General features: G+C 38.7%; 1 protein-coding gene across 7 annotated transcripts in view; it reads right to left on the reverse strand.

Annotated features, from left to right (window-relative positions):
* The window catches only part of ARHGEF33 (Rho guanine nucleotide exchange factor 33), a 67596-nt gene that overhangs the window by 19971 nt on the left and 27945 nt on the right, over positions 1–19680 (reverse strand). For 5 of the 7 annotated variants that reach the window (XM_059660054.1, XM_059660056.1, XM_059660059.1 and 2 more), the window contains exons 5-10: positions 11505–11669; positions 11049–11170; positions 8979–9121; positions 6523–6582; positions 5191–5415; positions 4159–4288 (exon numbers count right to left, since the gene is read on the reverse strand). In XM_059660054.1, coding sequence (XP_059516037.1) covers positions 4159–4288; positions 5191–5415; positions 6523–6582; positions 8979–9121; positions 11049–11170; positions 11505–11669 — 845 coding nt within the window. Of the gene's footprint in view, positions 1–4158; positions 4289–5190; positions 5416–6522; positions 6583–8978; positions 9122–11048; positions 11171–11504; positions 11670–15193; positions 15335–19680 lie in introns of all 7 variants that reach the window. The other 2 variants (XM_059660053.1, XM_059660052.1) reach the window with 1 other exon arrangement.

Consider the following 19680-nt stretch of genomic DNA (forward strand, 5'->3'; position numbering starts at 1 on the left):
TTCTATCTCTTTCTCCCTTTCACTTCCTCTCTGAAATCAATAAAAATATATTTTTTAAAAAAAGAAAGAAAAATGTGTCTTTGTAGACCTGACAGCAGATATCTTCAGGATATAAAAAGGCCCCTTTCCTGATGGCTGCTTTACTATTGTGTGTTGAACCGTGTTACAAGGATTTCTTCCACTTCTCTCTGCTGCCTCTCCACCTGCTAGGCCACCAGTCTCCACATATGTGAGGCCAGCTGATCCAGAAGCTCAAGAGGAGAGGCCTCCTGATCTGAGCTCTTAGGCTGGTGCAGTGGACTTGGAAGATCTAAGTAATCCCTGTCCAGAACAGAGAGATTTGGAGGGTGGCCCAGAGACAGCTGGACTGGGAGAAGACTGTAAAGCTGATGGAAGAAAGCTCAGCTGATTGAACTGAAAGAATGTAATGCTACACCAACAAGAGAGTTAGAAAAGAGTTTCTCCCCACCGAGAGGCTACCAATGACTTTGGGTAATAATAATGCTGGTGTGACACAAAGGTGTTCGGGCATGGTGATGAAATCAGACTATGGGATGGGTGGCTATATAGGTTATGTAATCTGTCTTGTATTGGATTATCTCCTCTCCTCTCCTCTCCTCTCCTCTCCTCTCCTCTCCTCTCCTCTCCTCTCTTCTGGCCTCACTGTGACTCTCTTCTGCTCTGCCTTATCTCAGTCTCTCCTCCTCTCTTTCTGCCTCCCTCCTCTTCTTTTGAGAACACTGCCTTCTGCTACACTGTGGCCAGTGTACTTGCAGAGTTGGAGAGCTGGTAACTTGGTTGGAGTCCAGGATACCTCCTGGACTGTCACTGGGATAACAGTTGAGATTTCAGTGTGGGGTCAGAGGAGGCTACAGCTCCCATCAAGTATCATGGAAACACATAAGTTACATGAAGAGCAATGACCTACAGTGGATTCTATACCAAATATTGAAAACAGGCCTTAAAAAAGTTTTTTTTTAATTCAATAAGGATATTATTTGAAATCAGGAAGTGATATGGAAGAAGTGAGCCAGGAGATGAAGAACAGAGGAAGAAAGAAGGCAAAACATACTGACCCTACTTAACTGTTTTGTATAATCCAGACCTGACTCCCAGAAGCAACTTTTTCATGACGATGGAAGTATTGAGTGCTCAACTTTTTTTCTGTTCCTTACTAGGAGTGAAATTATGTAAACATAGTAGTTAGCATATTCTTTTGAAAGCCTCCAAAGTTACTTCAACTCCCACAGTCCAGTACTTAAATAATGAGGGAAATAAAAGCAATCAGGGGAAATCCAGTTATAGTTTCAAATTGATAAGTTAGCTCTTGCAGTTCAGTATTAGCCCAAATAACTCCTGAACTTCCCCAGCTGGATATAACCAAATTTGATAAATATGTGCCATCTTATTTGCAGATGACATGATATTGTACATAGAAAACCCTAAAGACTCCATAAAAAAACTGCTAGACTTAATAAATGAATTTGGCAATGTAGCAGGATACAAAGTTAACACCCAAAATGTATGGCTTTTTTATACACTAAGAATGAACTCACAGAAAGAGAAACAAACAAACAAATCCCATTTACTATTGCAACAAAAAAATTAAGATACTAGGGATAAACTTAACTAAGGAAGTAAAAACCTGTACTCGGAAAACTACAGGACATTGAAAAAAGAGATAGAGGAAGACATAAACAAATGGAAGAATATACTGTGTTCATGGATTGGTAGAATCAACATCATTAAAATGTTCATACTACCCAAAGAAATCTATACATTCAATACAATCCCCATTAAAATACCAACGGCATATTTCACAGACCTAGAACAAATTCTCCAAAAATGCATATGGAATAAAAAAAGACCTCGAATAGCCACAGCAGTCCAGAGAAAAAAGAACAAGTTGGAGAGATCACAATACCACATATCAAGCTATATTACAAAGCCACTGTTCTCAAAACTGCCTGGTACTGGCACAAGAACAGACATATATAGTAGACCAATGGAACAGAACAGAGAACCCAGAAATTGACCCAAGCCATTATGCTCAATATTTTACAAAGGAGGCAAGAACTTACAATGGAGTCAAGACATTCTCTTCAATAAATGGTGTTGGACATGCAAAAAAATGAAACTAGACTACCAACTTAATCATACACAAAAATAAACTCAAAATGGATAAAGACGGGAAACCATAAAAATCTTAGAAGAATCCATAGCCAGCAAAATATCAAACATATGTTGTAGCAATATCTTTACCAATACAGCTTCTAGGACAATGGAAACTAAGGAGAAAATAAATGGAACAACCAGTACATCAAAATAAGCTTCTTCACAGCAAAGAAACGATCAACAAAACAACAAGAAAGCCCACTACATGGGAGAACGTATTTGCTAATGTTATCACTGATAAGGGTTTAATCTCCAAAATTTACAGGGAACTCATACAACTTAACAAAAGGAAGATAAACAATCCAATCAAAAAATGGGCAAAGGACCTAAATAGACACTTTTTGAAAGAGGCCAAGAGACATATGAAAACATGCTCAAGGTCACTAATCATCTGAGAGATGCAAATCAAAACAACAATGAGGTACCATCTCACACCTGTCAGAATGGCTATCAACAAAACAACAAACGACAAGTGCCGGCGATAATGCAGAGAAAAAGGAACCCTCGTGCACTGCTGATGAGAATGCAAGACTGGTGCAGCCACTGTGGAAAACAGTATGGACTTTCCTCAAAATTAAAAATGGAACTCCCATTTGACCCAGTAATCCCACTTCTAGGAATATATCCCAAGAAATCAGAAATACCCATCAGAAAGGATATTTACACCCCTATGTTCATAGCATAATTTACAATAGCTAAGATATGGAAACAGCCTAAGTGCCCATTAACAGATGAGTGGGTTAAAAAACTGGTACATTTACACAATGGAATACTATGCTGCTGTAAAAAAGAAAGAACTCTTACCACTTGCAACAGCATGGATGGACCTGGAGAGCATTATGCTAAGCAAAATAAGCCAGTTGGAGAAAGATAAATATCATATGATCTCACTCATTTGTGGAATATAATGAACAACATAAACTGATGAACAAAAATAGATCCAGAGACAGAAGCATAAAATAGACTGTCCAACCTCAGAGGGAAGGCAGGGTGGTGGTGGGTGCAGGGGGGTAAGAGGTCAATCAAAGGACTTGCAAATACGCATATAAGCATAACCAATAGACATAGTAGGGGGGATAAAGGCATGTGCTGGGGGGTGGGAGCGGCTGGGGGAAGGTCAATGAGGGAAAAAGGAGACATATGTAATACTTTAAACAACAAAGAATTTAAAAAGAAAAAAAATACGTGCCATCTGGTGGTGACCTGCACCATACAACCTGAGTTCTTGGTGGATGTGGCCCTGAAGTTCAGCTTGTAAGGCTAATTGGCAATCCTATGGAGCTGACCCCCCTCCTCCCCCTCAAAAAAAATATTTTTACAAGACTGATCCTGAGGCTGTGGCTCTATCTGGGTGAATCAGACGAGAAAAATCCAAGAACCCCAACTTCTGTGATCCTCCAACAAATGAGCAACAGCCCACAAGCCCCACTCAGGCTTCTCTGCTAAAAGCCCTGCCTCTGCAGCTTCCAGCCCTTCCAGTGAGGGGCAGGGATGCCTTGAAACAGGCTGAAGGGGCTTTTGAGCACTGTGCTTTTTTCTAGGAAAACCTGAAGTTTTATAGACTTGAGAAGACGTGACAACCTCAGGTTTGAGTGTCAGATTGTAGTTATGGTGTGTGTGATTTTCACACCCTGCTCACTTTCCCACAGGGGTAGAAAGTGCAGAAAGCTTACAATTTTTATAGGAAATGTAGTTAATGTTAATAAATTTATTTTCAGTTTTGCATGGGGAAAAACACCAATAGGGAAGAGGAATGCTCTCATTCTGTTCTGTATCTTATTCAGCTGATCTATTTAAAGTACACATGGAGGCTTCTGAAAAAGCGTAGAAAACCAGAGGTTACTTCCTGTTGCTGCATATTCTCTTTTCAAAGACTACTTCTGGAACTCTTTACAGGTCCCAGAATTCCCAAAGTGGAAATAGTAAACACTTACCTTAAATCTTAGTCAATCTGAAAAGCAAAGGCAATGAATACATGGATACCTTCTCTCTTTGGAATTCCTCTTTCCATCTGACCCCTGGAATGTTGCCTTGATCTTCAGGATCAGAGAGATGTTAATGACATATTTTCTTTCTGATTCAAGCAGTTCTAGAGCCACAGTCTGTCTTTTAGCTTTAAAAGCAAACCAAGGAAGGAATTGTTAACTACTTCTCCCCAAAACCCTATCAAATGATAAAAGCAATACAAAGATACTGAAAGCAATAAGCATATGAAAAGATGCTCAACATTGCCCAGCTGGTGTGGCTCAGTGGTTGAGCTTTGACTCATGAACCAGGAGGTTACGGTTCATAGTGCAAAAAGATATCTTTTTTCTCTCTCCTTCTCCCTTAAAAAAATCAATAAACCCTGGCCGATTTTGCTCAGTGGATAGAGCGTCAGCCTGTGGCCTGAAGGGTCTCAGGTTCGGTTCCAGTCAAGGGCATGTACCTTCGTTGCGGGCACATCCCCAGTAGGGAGTGTGCAGGAGGCAGCTGATCGATGTTTCTCTCTCATCGATGTTTCTAGCTCTCTAACCCTCTCCCTCCCTCTCTGTAAAAAATCAATAAAATAAAATATATTTTTTTAAAAGTCAATAAAAAATACATTTCAAAATATATTTGTATTGATTTCAGAGAAGAAGGGAGAGGGAGAGAGAGAGAGAAACATCAATGATGAGAGAGAATCAATTGGCTGCCTCCTGCAAGACCACTACTGAGGATTAAGCCTGAAACCCAGGCATGTGCCCTGACTGGGAATCGAACCATGGCCTGCTGGTTCATGTGTGGATGCTCAACCCCTGAGCCACATTGGCCAGGCAATAAAAATATGTATTTTTAAAATGAGTGGATACCCAGAATCAAGGTAGTAGTCCCAGCTGGCCATTGTGACCTCTATAAGGCTTTGGCTAGTTCATCTGGAAAGAAATCATATACGAGGCAGTCTCATATGTCCACTGAATCTAAATTACAAGGATTCTAGCCCTTCGGTCATCGTGTTATTTAAAATTTGAGCCTGCATTCCCCCTTGGGGCTTACCAGCTAAAGAAGTTTCACATAAAACATTTTCCAAGGAACTATGTCTGCCCTGGCCAACTTCCTTAAGTTTATCTGGGTGGTCTTTTGTGACATATTCCTCGCCCCATTCTTTCCCATCCTTCGGCTGCCTCCACACACCAGATGGCACATGGCCCTTAGACTGGATATCGGCTGTGAGGCAAGGCTTGAGGTTTTCTTCTGCTTCTGGAGTCGTTGGGTTCATTCCTGAAAAATAACACTTGCCATCAAGATCTGATTTTTTTAAAATTGTATTTGTTACTAATTCTTTTTTTTTTTTTATGTGTCAACTTTTTTTTTTTTTTATTAGTTAAGGTTGTTACTAATTCTTAAATATCATGCTCCTTGGATGGAATATTAACTAAGGATTAAAAGTCTCCACAGTTGCAAAGGATCACCTCTCTCTGCTTCTGGTCTATACAACTTCTACTCTTTATACATAGTCTCTACTAAATAAGTTTTTAAAAATAAATTTATAAAATAATTTTAATTTGTATAGTATGTATAGACTCATACTGCTTCCTTTCAGGTGAGCACATCAAGTACCTGCAGCCCTAGGGAGAAAGTACGGAAAGAGATGGAAAGGGCCAAAGACAGCGTCAGCTTTTGGAACTTGCCCCCTTGGCCCTGATGATGGTAAGTTGCAGAAAGGAAGGAGTAAGTGAGTGAGGAAAGATGAAATAAGTTATAAAATTTGGGTGACTTGTCTATTAAGTAAATAACTTTTTAATGAAGTAAACCAGTGATTTTCAACCAGTGTGCCACAAGAATTTTTAAAACATGCAATACCTGACCTCTTTTTCCATTAAATTGTTAAATAAAAAGAAATGACAGTAGCCAACACAACAATAGCTAATCTGTGTGAATGAATAAAATTATATCTATTTTTTGTTAGGCAAAATATATTTTTTGGTGTACAGCAGAATTTTAGTAATTAGTTTGTGTGTGCCATGAGATGAAAAAGGTTGAAAATCGCTGAAGTAAACTGTAAAATGTGTGTTCATATACAACTATGTCATGCTACATACACCTGTGAGTTCTCAGTTAATGTTAACTCATCCGTACTGTAATTGAAAGGAGTCAGAAAGAATCAAAAATACTGGTTTGATCTTAAACTTCCCCACCCCTTCTCTGTTCTTGGGTTTAATTGAGTCACTGATCTACTCCAACACATGTCTCAGAATCTTAATAACCAGTATGCTTCATTTTGCCTGAGTTCTTTAATACTTGGTTTGGCACTGAGGGAGTAGAAGCAGGGGAGGTGAAAAAATGGAAAGGATGGAATTGCTAGAAGAAAAAAGAAGAGCCACTTACCAGGACCCATCATTCCCTTCACATTACTATCTCCTATATGCATGGATCTGGACTCTTGGGCTGCAGAGAAAGGAAAACCTTCAATCAGTATTCATTCCACTAACATGGACTGGGCACCTTCTATGAGCTAGGCACTAGGGACAGACTCACAGAATTCACTGTTTTCTGGGGGAGACAGCAGTGGGAAAAAACACAATATAATGTGACAAGTGCTATTTTCCCATTTGTAAAAAGATGTAATAGTGGTACTTACCTCATAGGCTCCCATAAGTATTAAATCAGTTAATATTTGTAAGCTGCTTAAAGTGGTACCTAACACACAGTAAGAGCTAAATTATTGCTTAACTGATGGTGAAGAGGATAATGAGAGGAGTCAGAATGGTGCTGTTAAAATATGTCAGATCCTGTCGTTCCTCTGCTTAGCCCTCTGATGGCTTCCCATTTTAGTGCAAAAGCCAAAGACTGTATAATGATTTTAAGACCCTAAAATATCTGCCCTTCTTCCCTGCCTGCTGTTCCCTTTCTTTTAAAAAGAAAAAAACTGCATCTTCTATTGGTAGTGGCTGTTCCCTTTCTTTCCCTCAGTATCATAGCTAACTTCCTCACTTCCTTCCGGTCTTTTCCTGGTACACACTATAAAATTACACCTATGTTTCTTTATTTTCTCTTTGTCACTATCTAACGTATTATGTATTTTATTTATCTTATTCATTGTCTGTTTCCTTCAGAACCAATTCTCCATGAGGGCAGGAATTTTTGTTGTTTTGTTCATTACTACATCCCATCATTTAAATCAATGCCTGGGGTGGGTGAATAGATGGATGAGTGGACAGAAGGAAGGACGAGTGGGTATAGCCAACAGCTTGACTGCAACCTCAGCTTAGCTGAGCCAGAGGCACCCAGCTTAGCTGTATATATATTCATGACTCAGAGAAACTGTGACATAATGAATGTTTGCTATTTTAAGCTACTGAATTTGGGGGTACTGTATTATAACTAACAGTGGGTAAGTCAATCCTTTCTGAAAGTTTAGTCTTTTGATCTTGAGTTTAACATAACCTACCACCAATACATAATATCTTATTATGACATATTATCCCCAAATTTTTGCAGCAACTTGGTAGGATAAATTATGTTATATAAGCCATGCCTACACAACAGTGAAGGAAGGAGGAGTTGCCATTAAATAGCTCATTTAAATCCATCTGGACACTTTACAAATATAATTTCTAATCATTTCTCTTGTGAAAATGTTCAGTTGCCCCAGACCTGGCATTGATCTGACCTCTACTTTCCAAACCCCTCCTGTAATCTCCCCTGACAAGACCATCTTTTATGTCATGCTCTTCATGACATAGAGCAAAGAATATAGAGCCACCTACCATAAACCCACATCCCAGATGGATCAAGTGAGTTTTCCCAGGCTGCACCTATCCATCTCTAAAATAACTGCTCAAGTGGATAAAAAAATTTTAAAAAGCAAATCTGTACTTTAAAGTTTATACTGATTAAAAGCCATTTGATTTAGATTTTTAAATTCAGTTATTCAAAACACATATATTGCCATTGACTATATGAGCCAAATTGTTCATGAAGCCAATTGAGGACTTTACAATTGGTTGAGAAGTCACTGAGCCTCTTTTGGAGGCTTTCTACATAAGACCAAAAGAAAAGAAAATTCACCTAAACATTGTTAATATCTACATCATTCTCCTGTAGGTGCTTTGCTAGATTTTGTTGAGGATACAAAGAAGTATCAATCATTTTTTATTTTGTTTCTTTTCCTGAGTTAAACACAGGTCCCTAACCAATGTCTGCGGACATCCCTTGGAATGCCAGTTTCTTCAGTACTGCCCAACTACAATTTCTATTATCTGTCCTAACATCTCTCAGGACAGGGTTGTGGCTGGTGACTGTTTCAGCCCACAGACAGCACCAGCTCTGGTTTTCCAGAAAAAGAGAAGTACAGAGTTAGATTGCATGAGGGCACTGCCTGCAGTTAGGGTAGATATATCTTTCTCATGTCATTGAAACCTTTGCTGAAAAAGAAGCAGAACACAGTTTTATCCATGCTAAGAATATAGCTACTTTAAAATGTCTATGCAGAGAGACAAGGATTGAGAAAGTAATATGGGAAATAAAATGATTTATTAGAGTAATTTTTTAAACATTTTCCTTCTTATGGTTATACAACAAATTATCTCTGGTCCATTTGAAATTCAAAACACCCAGTATTTTCCCAAAAAAGAAAGCATTTTTTTAAATTAGGCAGACTCTCCTGATTTCTCAGATCCTCTGGATTCTTTTAAATTCCAGATGCAAGAGGGAAAATTCTGAGCAATACACCATTTTCCTCTAACAAGGATGAAGGCTTTAGGCCCATTCTGATGATTACTTAAGCCCTCAGAATCAAGGAAAAAATTCGTGGCTAATTCAATATGATTTGTGAGCTGTACCTTTTTCATAGGCCTGAGAAGGCAAGAGGTTTGTGAAGTCTTCACTTGGAAGAACAGGCTCAGGGATATTGATTGAACGGAAAGGACTTCCTTGTGCTTGAGCAGGCCCAGCCTGTGAGCCATGCTCTTCTTTTTGAGTTTTCCTAGGAAAGGGAAGCAAAAGGTCTTAATACCTGGTGGGTTCGGAAGAGATTCAGTTCAGAATAATTCAAGAAAATTTCTAAGTTATTGTGTTGAACCATATAAAATTAACAATGGTCAAAGACTAACAACTTAATTTATCACCAAAGTTGAAGAAAAAATTTTAAATATCTATAAATCACCTAATTGTAATATCTACATTCTTATTTCTCTGTTACTGGCTTCCCTGTCATCAGGGTCTTTATAGAGTTTGCAGTGGTGACAATTTGCTTAGGATGATTTACATTCATTTAACAAAGCAACACAATGGTACCAGGAGACAGAAGGTCTTCAGCTGAAAACAATTAGCCATTCTCCAGAGCCACACAGATGTTACTGTCATATTTCTAGTTTAAATTTGATGCTATTAAAAACACCCTATATAATAAAACCCTAATATGCAAATCGACCAAATGACGGAACAACCGGTCGCTATGATGCGCACTGACCACCAAGGGGCAGACACTCAATGCAGGAGCTGTCCCCTGGTGGTCAGTGTGCTCCCACAGGGGAGCGCTGCTCAGCGCTGGGCTCACAGCTGGCGAGTGCAGCGGCAGTGGCAGGAGCCTCTCCTGTCTCCATGGCAGCACTAAGCACCCCTCAGGGGGGTCCCGAACTGCGAGAGGGTGCAGGCCAGGCTGAGGGAGACCCCCTCCCTCCCCCAGTGCACAAATATCGTGCACTGGGCCTCTAGTATAACAATAAAGATTATGTATGTTTAGTGATGAAACTTTGTGAGTCAACATGGTTGAGGTATCCTATCTAATAAAAGAGTAATATGCAAATTAACCATCACTCTGCAACAAAGAAGGCTGCGCCCATAGTGGCCCGGGCAGGATGCTGGTGGCATTGCCCCAGCAATGCGAGCCCAGCATCCGTGCCCCAGCCACACAGAGGGGCCTCGGGCCAGAGGGTGGGGCGAGGAACACTGGCGTTGTTGCAGGCCAGGTTGAGGGACCCCCATCTCTGTGCACAAATTTCATGCACCGGGCCTCTAGTCTATATATGTAAAAGGCTAATATGCAAAGTGTCCCTGCGGAAGTTTGACCGGGAGACCATGAGTTCTATCGCTCACTATGACATGTGCTGACCACCAGGGGGTGGCACGGAATGAAGGAAGGCCCCGGCCGGTAGCCAGCAGCCAGGGAAGGGAGGCCCCGGCCGGCAGCTGGAGGACCCCAATCGGCCCTGATTGGTTCTGATCGCCAGCCAGGCTGAGGGACCCTACCTGTGTATGAATTTTGTGCACCAGACCTCTAGTTGTTTAATATAAACTTATTTTCCATGGTAGAAGAAAATAATAGCATTAGATAAATTTTAGAAAACTAATATAAAAAGGAAATCACTGGTGACCCTCCCATCTTAACACAACAATAGTTATTTTAAAATATGTCTTGCCTGGCCTACATGGCTCAGTGGTTTAGTGTTGAACTATGAACCAGGAGGTCATGGTTTGAGTCCTAGTCAGGGATCATACCTGGGCTGTGGGCTCAAGCCCCAGTGTGGGGCATGCAGGAGGCAGCAATCAATGATTCTCTCTCATCATTGATGTTTCTATCCCTCTCTCCCTCTCTCTTCCTCTCTGAAATCAATAAAAATATATTTTAAAAAAATATCTTTTTAGCTGTATTTTACAGTTAAAATCAAATTCTACATGCCATTTTATACCATTTTCATTTTACTGCCTATTAAGTGCATTTCCATTTAATAGTTAATATCAATTCTTAGTATTAACCAACTTTTATGGCTCTGTAACCTCTATCAGATGCTGACCCGTAGATCCCAGTGGCCAGCTAGCCTTATACTGATAGTGAGGAAGGTGTTCTTGGTGTCTCTGTAAAGTCATCACTTACGGCTTTGCCTTTGGCCAATTTTTTGTAGAAAACTCACTTGGCTTTCACTTTTCGAGATTCTCTTCGCTTCTCCTGTTGAAGCTGTTCAATTTTCTGTTGCATCTCTTCTTGTTTGGAAGTGATTGCCTGGATCATTGACATGGCATTGCTCAGCTCTTCCTAAAAAGTAAGCATCAGTATGCATTTAATCTGGCATATGGGCTAAAAATATATGATATAGTATCTAGTATACAGTAAGCTTTTAATACATATTTGTTGAATGAATGAATCAATCAGTGGATGAGAGATGAAAATTTTACTTCTGTGGCCTCTAATTTTAACACAAAGTTCCAAAAAAGAAAAGCCTAAAATATATATTTTTCCATGATAATTAGTGAATGGGATAGAGGAAATATTCTTCTATTTGGCTGCTATGTGAAAAGGTAAGTTTTCTTCTTGTGTAACCAAGACCAAGGATCTTTCTTCAGCAGTGAAATAGAAGAGGGGGGCCTACTTTGAAATAGTTTAATGAATTCTTCATCTCAGTAACTTTTTCTTCCATGGAACATTTGCAGGTCTTAACCTTTTCTTCCAAAGCATATTCTCCATGTTGAATTCTTGACAGTTCTTGCATTGCTTCTGTGAAACCAGTTTTGAGTTCAGAGGCCAGGGCCTGCAACTAAATAATACACAAAGAGTGAATTCAGTTTACTATAAAGAATTATAAATAGCACCATTGACCTTTTGAATTTTTCTTTTTGTTTGAGAAACCAGGCTCTTGAAAATTTATAGACCACATTTCCTGTTACACTAAAGTTTGGATAATTTAAGGCAACCTTGGCCCCATGCATCTAGGGCAGGGATGGGGTACGTCTGGCCCGCAAGCCATATGAGGCCTGTGAAATCATTTTGTCTGGCCCTACCAAGACATTAGGGCTGAGTTAATTAAATGTTTGACCAAATATAGCAGGCTAATTTTTAAGTTCATAATTTGTATGCTCCACAAATTATGTTATAAATATCCAAATGACCCTGGGCAGAAAAAAGATTCCCCACCTCTGATCTAGGGAAAAGAAGGTCTTTTTTATACAGCACATGCTGCTGCTTGATAGTGACAAGAAAGCACGCAAATAATTAATTTTACAAGTGCACCTATAAGCTACTTATGTATTCTAACACCTTTGATTAAAATGAGATTTACTTGAGCCCAGCCAGTGTGGTTCAGTGGTTGAGCATTGACCTATGAACTAGGAGGTTGCTGTTCAATTCCTGGTCAGGGCACATGCCTGGGTTGAGGGCTGAATCCCCAGTGGAGGGCATGCAGGAGGCAGCCAGTCAATGATTCTCTCTCATCACTGATATTTCTATCTCTCTCTCCCTCTCTGAAATCAATAAAAAATATATTTTTAAAAAAATAAGATTTACTTGAAAAACAACATAAGCATGTGAAAAACAGTCTTGGTCCTGTACCTCTTCGAATTCCATGAGAAAAGGGATAGGTCATATCCTGGTTGTTAGGAGAAGATGAAGAAATTTAGTTATTTCCTTAAAAAATTAAATGATAAAAAGGGTGATAACTAAACACATCTGAGAATTTCTTTAAAAGGGAAGACTTTTTTTTAATTCTTGAGTGATAGCATGAAAAAGGAAATAATAGTATTTTCAGGGGCAGTATGCTTTAAGGAAGGCACAGAAGTATTTACAATGGTCGGAGCTCAGCATGTTGTTGATAGTGATATAATTCATCTTCTGCAGTCAAGTCTGGTCATGTTGCAGTGCACACATTGGACTTCTATTGTCAACTTACACACATGAAAAGGGGATCAGTATTGGAGTCAGATAGGGTACAAATCTTGGCACTTTCCCACAAAAACTAAGATCTTAGGCAAGTTGGTTAACCTCTTTGTAGCAGTTTCCTCATCCATAAAATAACCATAACAACACCTATTTCACAAGGCTGTTTTGATACTAAAATGAATAAATGTAGGTAAGGTGCCTGTCCTAGTATATGCTAGGTACATTGAAGGTGTTTAAGAAATTTTAATTCTCCCCTTTTAAGTGGCAAGTCAAAAAGTTAAGCACAGATAAGATCAGGCGTGTTTAGGGTGGTATGGACCTGGAAAGTATTATGCTAAGTAAAATACTGTAAGCCAGTCAGAGAAAGACAAGTATCACATGTCTATTGAACAAAATAAACTGATGGTCAAAATAGATCCAGAGACATAGAAGCATGGAACAGACTGTTGAATCTCAGAAGGAAGGCGGGCGTGGGTGGTGAGTGGGAAGAGATCAACCAAAGAACTTGTATGCATATATGCATAACCCATGGACACAGACAATAGTGTGGTAAAGGCCTGGGGTGAGAGGTGAGAGCGGGTTGAAGGGGTCAATGAGGAAAAAAGGGGGACATATATAATACTTTCAACAATTAATTGTTTGTTTTAAGTTAAGCACAAACAAGTGTGGAGAAAATGGAGCACTTCTAAAATTGAGTTTTATTTATTGAACAAATGAAAAAGCATTTCCAAAGTTCCCGATGAAGAAACACAATTGAGATTTTTTTCAGTGATAAAATCTGCATATTTGTATTTCAAACAATGTAGCTAAAACTTGATGTAAATTCCTCCTTTTTTCCTTTTTTGGCTAAATGAATATCATTTATTCAGTATGAAATCTTTATATGTTCCATGTGTTAGGAGTAAATGTACATTAAATCTTGGTTAAAAAATAAGCATTTCCAACAGACAATAACTTAACAATAAGATAACATTACTTTCTTGACTTTCTTATACTCTGCTAAGTAGAGGAACTCTTAGCTCCAGATCTCTCGGTAAAACAGACTTTTTTTAGAAGATTTGTTCTATAATTAAGATAGCCACCAAGTATTCTAACTTTATTTTTTTAACATTTTTTATTGACTTCAGGGAGGAAGGGAGAGGGAGAGAGAGATAGAAACATCAATGATGAGGGAGAATCATTGATTGGCTGCCTCCTGCATGCCCCCTACTGGGGATTGAGCCCGCAACCTGGGCATGTGCCCTTAACCAGAATTGAACCCAGGACCCTTCAGTCTGCAGGCCGATGCTCTATCCACTGAGCCAAACCAGCTAGGGCAAGTATTCTAATTTTAAAGGTACTTGAACAAAATTCCTTCAAATGTGTATTTCTAAACATTTTAGAATCTGGTTGTCTAAATGGTTCCAACTTGCACTTCCCACGATAAACTGACTTAGTTATAAGTACACCACTTTTTTAAAGTATAGCATTTTGTGGTTCACAAAGGTTTCTTTCGAGGGCTGGGAGTAGGGAAAAATGAGAGGAACCAAAGAGATCATTCAGAGAGAAAAAAGCCAGACCTGTCGAGTGTTTGGGCAACAACATGAGCAATCTGCTTTTTATTCCAATCATTCAAATTTTATTTAATCTTTGTGATGGATTTTAGCACATGTCCTAATGCAGTCATCATGATGGATTAAATCTCCAGATCAACTACTTTTGATCTGGTAATTCTCATTATGTAAATTCATCTGTGAGCAAAATAAGCAAAATCCACAGCTATATAATATCAAACAAAATGTATGCAGGTTTTAAAACTGAAGGAAGGAAACCTAGCATTCATGCAGGTGCTCTGAAATTCACTCAGGTGTCCTGCTTGAAAAACGGAGGGAACCAGTATCTGACAGAAATAGGTTTCATGATCACTGCTCTCGTAGGTGGATTCATAGAGTTTCCCCAGGAACCAAAAGACAACAGAAGGATTTTTCCTCACCTGTAGAACCCCAGCTCTCGAAAAATTAAAAACTATCAAAATTTTTCTCAGACAGGTTATATAGGGACTTTGGGAATTTTGAAACCATTTTGAGCTGTGAGCCATTTTCCTTCACATATATTACTTTGAGCCCATTGGGTACCTGCCACTGAAGCAACACTACTGCTTTAGATATAGCTTCACAACCAGTGACCAGCCAGGGAGCGATGCCATAGTGAGCGCAGTCACACCCCTGACACAGCCTGTCCCTTTTAGGATGCGTGGGCCCTTGGTATCTTTAGTTGCTACCGACTGGTTTTCCAGGGCCAACTGGCCATTCATTTGTGAATAAAATACTCTGAAGACATGGACTTATATCTTTTACTCTGCTCTCTCTTCAGCTTTCTTACTTGACAGCCCTCAGCCCACCCCAAGATTTAGAAATGGGTGTCTACCTTGTTCTCCAGCGAGTTGAACACGTTGCTCATCTCGTTGATTTTTTCATGAAGCTGCTCTAGAGAGGTTATGATCCCTCCATCCTGCCGCTGAAGGCGGGCTCCCACTGGAGTCAGGTTCAGGGACTTGTACTTCGAAGCCTAGGGTACCACAGAGGGCATCTTAGGCTTAAAGAAATAGGGGAGAGGAGTCCGAATTCTTTCTATTTCCTGCTCTTAATTTCTGTTTCCGAGTTTTCTTTATTTTCTTGGCTTAACTCTTGCTATTGTGTGTGTGTTTTGACTCTTCCTAAGATGAGTTTTAGTCAACATCTTCCAGTTTCTTTTCCACCAAAGATCCATCAAACTAAATTTTCATTAAGTATACACATTGTTCCAGTGTGTTTTTTTACACAGACGTCTCCTTCCTTTCTGTCCCATTATCAAGTTCAGAAGGCTACTATGAGGCAAATTCAGGGGATTGGGCCTGTGCCTTGAGAACCCTGAAAACTCAGGAATGTCAACATTTGGCAAACTTCTTTAAGACATGCCAAATTCCTACACCACCTGAGTAAGTGCTCTATAAGAGCAAAAGCCAAGGTGTTTTGAAGTAGCACATGATGGCAAGGATGCCAAGATAATTGTTTTGGCTTCCCCTTAACCAGGATTGCTACAGAAGAAACATGGTCTTTCTGCCAGCTTCTGTCTCCCTAATTTTAGGCTTCTTTATTGATCCCCAGAAATGTGATGATTTAAAACACAAAGTGGGGCCCGGCCAGCATGGCTTAGTGGTAGAGCATTGACCTATGAACCAGGTCACAGTTCAGTTCCTGGTCAGGGCACATGCCTGGGTTGCAGGCTCAATCCCCAGTGTGGTGTGTGCAGGAAGCAGCCAATAAATGATTCTCACATTGATGTTTCTATCTCTCTCTCCCTCTCCCTTCCTCTCTGAAATCAATAAAAATATATTTTTAAAAAAACAAAACACAAAAGTGGGGAGCAAGTCAAGAGTACATTTCCCACTATGATCTTTTCAGGCTCATCTGAATGTCAATTTTTCATAATAAAAAAATCATTATTTTTAAAAAAAGAGTAAATTTCCCAAATCTATTTCTCTATACTCCCTGCAGAAGTTGGCCCTTAAAGTCATTACAGGCACTATTGAAACTGATACGAAGCCGGGTATGCCGGAAATTGATCTTACTGATCCCTGGGTGCCTAATAGAGTTAACTTCTCTGGGGTTAGAAGATACTCCTCAAAGGTAAAAAGCGACTGAGACTCAAACAGGACTTATCAATCCTATAAAATTCTCAATGGCAGCTTAAATAATAAACCTATTATTGTAGGACTGGTTCCCATAGTTTTTCAATTGGAGGTTCTTTTGGCACATAATTCATTTTCTTACATTATTTTCATTACAGAGAAAAAGAAAAAAAAAGAATCACCCCAAATCTCATTACTTCAATATAACCATTCATGTTTAGGCATATTTCCTTCTGTTTTGTCCAATGCATTTGAATGCAGATATTTATATGGTTGAAATCACACTACAGATATATTTTGATTCTGCCCCCTTCTTTTTGATTAACATTCGTATAAACCCCTTCCCATATCCTTCATTTTTTTAAATGTCTATTTTTAATGACTACATAATATTCCATCCTATGTTATGGCAGAGTTTAGCTACCCATTTATCCTTGTTGGAAATTTATGTTGTTTGTAACTTTTCAATATTATAAATAATGCTGACATGCTTTTTATTTAAAGCTTTGTGTGTATTTTAGATTGTTTCTTTAGGATAAATTTCTAAATATTAATTTACTATGAGTTAAAGGATGTTAATGTTAGGTCATATTTGACCCTAAGGGAAATTTAGTTTTGGAAAGAGATAGTATATTCAATTAATACATATACAAAACATATTTGACCAGAGTGTTTGAAAGTTATAGTAATATGGTTGTATATTCTTGGAAACATTCTGTATCATGTGTAATATCCTAAATTAGTATATTTAGAAAAACATGTCTCAAATAAGATAAGAAACATAATATAAATGGAGGAAGTTGCAGTGTTTACATTCCTAAGGCTTCAAGTGAGCCAAAAACATGTCGAAGTTCAAATCATTAATGTGATGGTTGCACTAGGACTAAATTGTGCAGTTAACACATCTGTTACCTTAACTGTGGAACCACCCCCGCCACTTCTCATGTTAATGTAATCATAATTTAAAAATCCATATGCAAAATGAAGTAATCAAGAGTGAAGCAACACAATCTGACTCTGAAAAAGAGATAAGCGTGGATTTAGAGAGAGCTACATACAATGGACAAAGGATGAGAGAAAAGGAAATAGATCTGAGTTCAAATAAAAAGAAATATACTGAGCCAAGGAGCTGTCAGTGTATCCACACTAACTCATCTGACCTGGCAGTAATTCTGCCTGGAATGAACTGGGAGATGGTAGTGTACATTCTGTGACTTGATTTGGTTCTTTGTATCTCTTACTCTTATCAAGGAGGTCAAGTCCTTCCAAAAACCAAAGAGCCAACTGAGGTATGACCATTTTAACATTTTTACTACATTTTTAACTAATAATTTTCATTGAAGTTTCTGCCAATTTACGCACACTCATCAAAACTAAATATTATGTCCTTAGCTGGTTTGGCTCAGTGGATAGAGTGTTGGCCTGAGGACTGAAGGGTCCTGGGTTTGATTTCAAGGGCACATGCCAGGTTGTGGGCTCGATCCCCAATAGGGGGTGTGCAGGAGACAGCCGGTCAATGATTATCTGTCATCATTGATGTTTCTATCTCTACCTTTCCCTTCCTCTCTGAAATCAATAAAAAAATATTTTTTGAAATATTATTAATTATTTTATGATTTGCTAATTAGGTAGTAAAACAATAATACTCCTTGTTTTAATCACTGTTTTTTTGAGCTTCAACCTATTAGACATTTATAATTTTTTTATCTTTAAATTCTTTATTAGTTAAGTAGACATTTATAATTTTACCTTGATAAATTGTGTCCTTTGCCTATATTCTACTGAGGTCTCAGAAGTTTTCTTTTTTATTAATTTCTATGAATATATAAATACTACAAAGGGTTAATAGTAGGGATTTCCCAATTTTTTTATTTGCCTTTGAATTTTTTAAAAATATATTTATGTTGGGAAAAATTTTAGTTGTGATGTGGATGAACTCTAACCCTTTCCATTGTGATTTCTTCTAGTGCTTTTTCACTTAAATATTTCACATCCAGAAACAAATATTCACTAATGCTAAACTTTTATGGTTTTACTAGAGGCCCGTTGCACAAAGATTCGCGCAATAGGGCTTCCTTCCCCTGGCTGCCAGCACCAGTTTTCCTTCAGCACCTGGGACCCAGGCCTTTGGTCCAGCCACACCTGAGAAGCCAAGCCTCGAGACTTGGCTTCTCCCCTCCGGCCACAGCAAGGCTTCAGTCTTCAGTCTTCACTACAACCAGAGCCTTCAGTCTTTGCTCCACGCTTGCATATGCAAATTAACCGCCATCTTTATTGGGTTAATTTGCATAGTTGCTCTGATTGGCTGGTGGGCATAGCGGAGTGACACCAATTTGTTTCTCTTTTATTAGTGTAGATTTTTATATTTAACCCTTTAAACACTTTAGAGTTTATTTTGATTAGGGTATGAAGTGAGGATCTATTCTTTTTTTCCATAGAACCAGACAATTTCCAAACACCATTTGGTACCAGACTGAATGACTGCATTAGACCTCTTGGCTCCAAGCAATATACACATTTTTCAGATATTCATTAATTCATTCAGCTATTATTTATTGAATATATTTTATATTCCAGGTACTGTACTTAGTGCTGAGAATACAACAGAAATCAAAATGTACTAAATCCTGCCCTTGGAGCTTACATTCTAGAAAGAGATAGACAATAAAAAAAAACAAGTTAATATTTACTATAATGTAAGAATGGAGGGCTCTATCAAGAAAATTAAATAAGAAGATAAAGTGACTGAAATGCCATGTTGTGCTTCAAACTTCACATTTTGCTCTCCCATTTTAGTGTAGATTGTATTCTATTACAGGTAACCTTGCCCTGCTCCCCTCCTTCCTCTTCCTCTTCTTCTTTCTTAACTTCTCCATCTTCTCTTGGTTAAATGTTGCTTGGAGTAAGCAAATTGGGGCTTAGAAAGCGTTCTTTTAAAACAAGAATGGGGTTATAATCACAGCATCATAGAGGTCATATAGACCAACTTCACTTCCACTGCTTCATTTGTTCCACTGTGAACAGATGCACTTGGATTTGTGATACAATAAGAGAATGAGGCCACCCCCACAGCTATATTTAGCCAACATTCAGGGAGTGACCTACATAGAATCTGTGATAGACTTTAAATCATACCTGAGTTTAAAGAGATACTCACATTCATTCAAATGCCATACACAGGTCAGACATTAACAGAGGGAGGTGGGCAGGGAAGGTTTTGGACAAGTGAGACATCAAATCAGCA

Source organism: Myotis daubentonii, chromosome 12 (genome assembly GCF_963259705.1).
Source record: "Myotis daubentonii chromosome 12, mMyoDau2.1, whole genome shotgun sequence".
Taxonomy (NCBI): Eukaryota; Metazoa; Chordata; class Mammalia; order Chiroptera; family Vespertilionidae; genus Myotis; species Myotis daubentonii.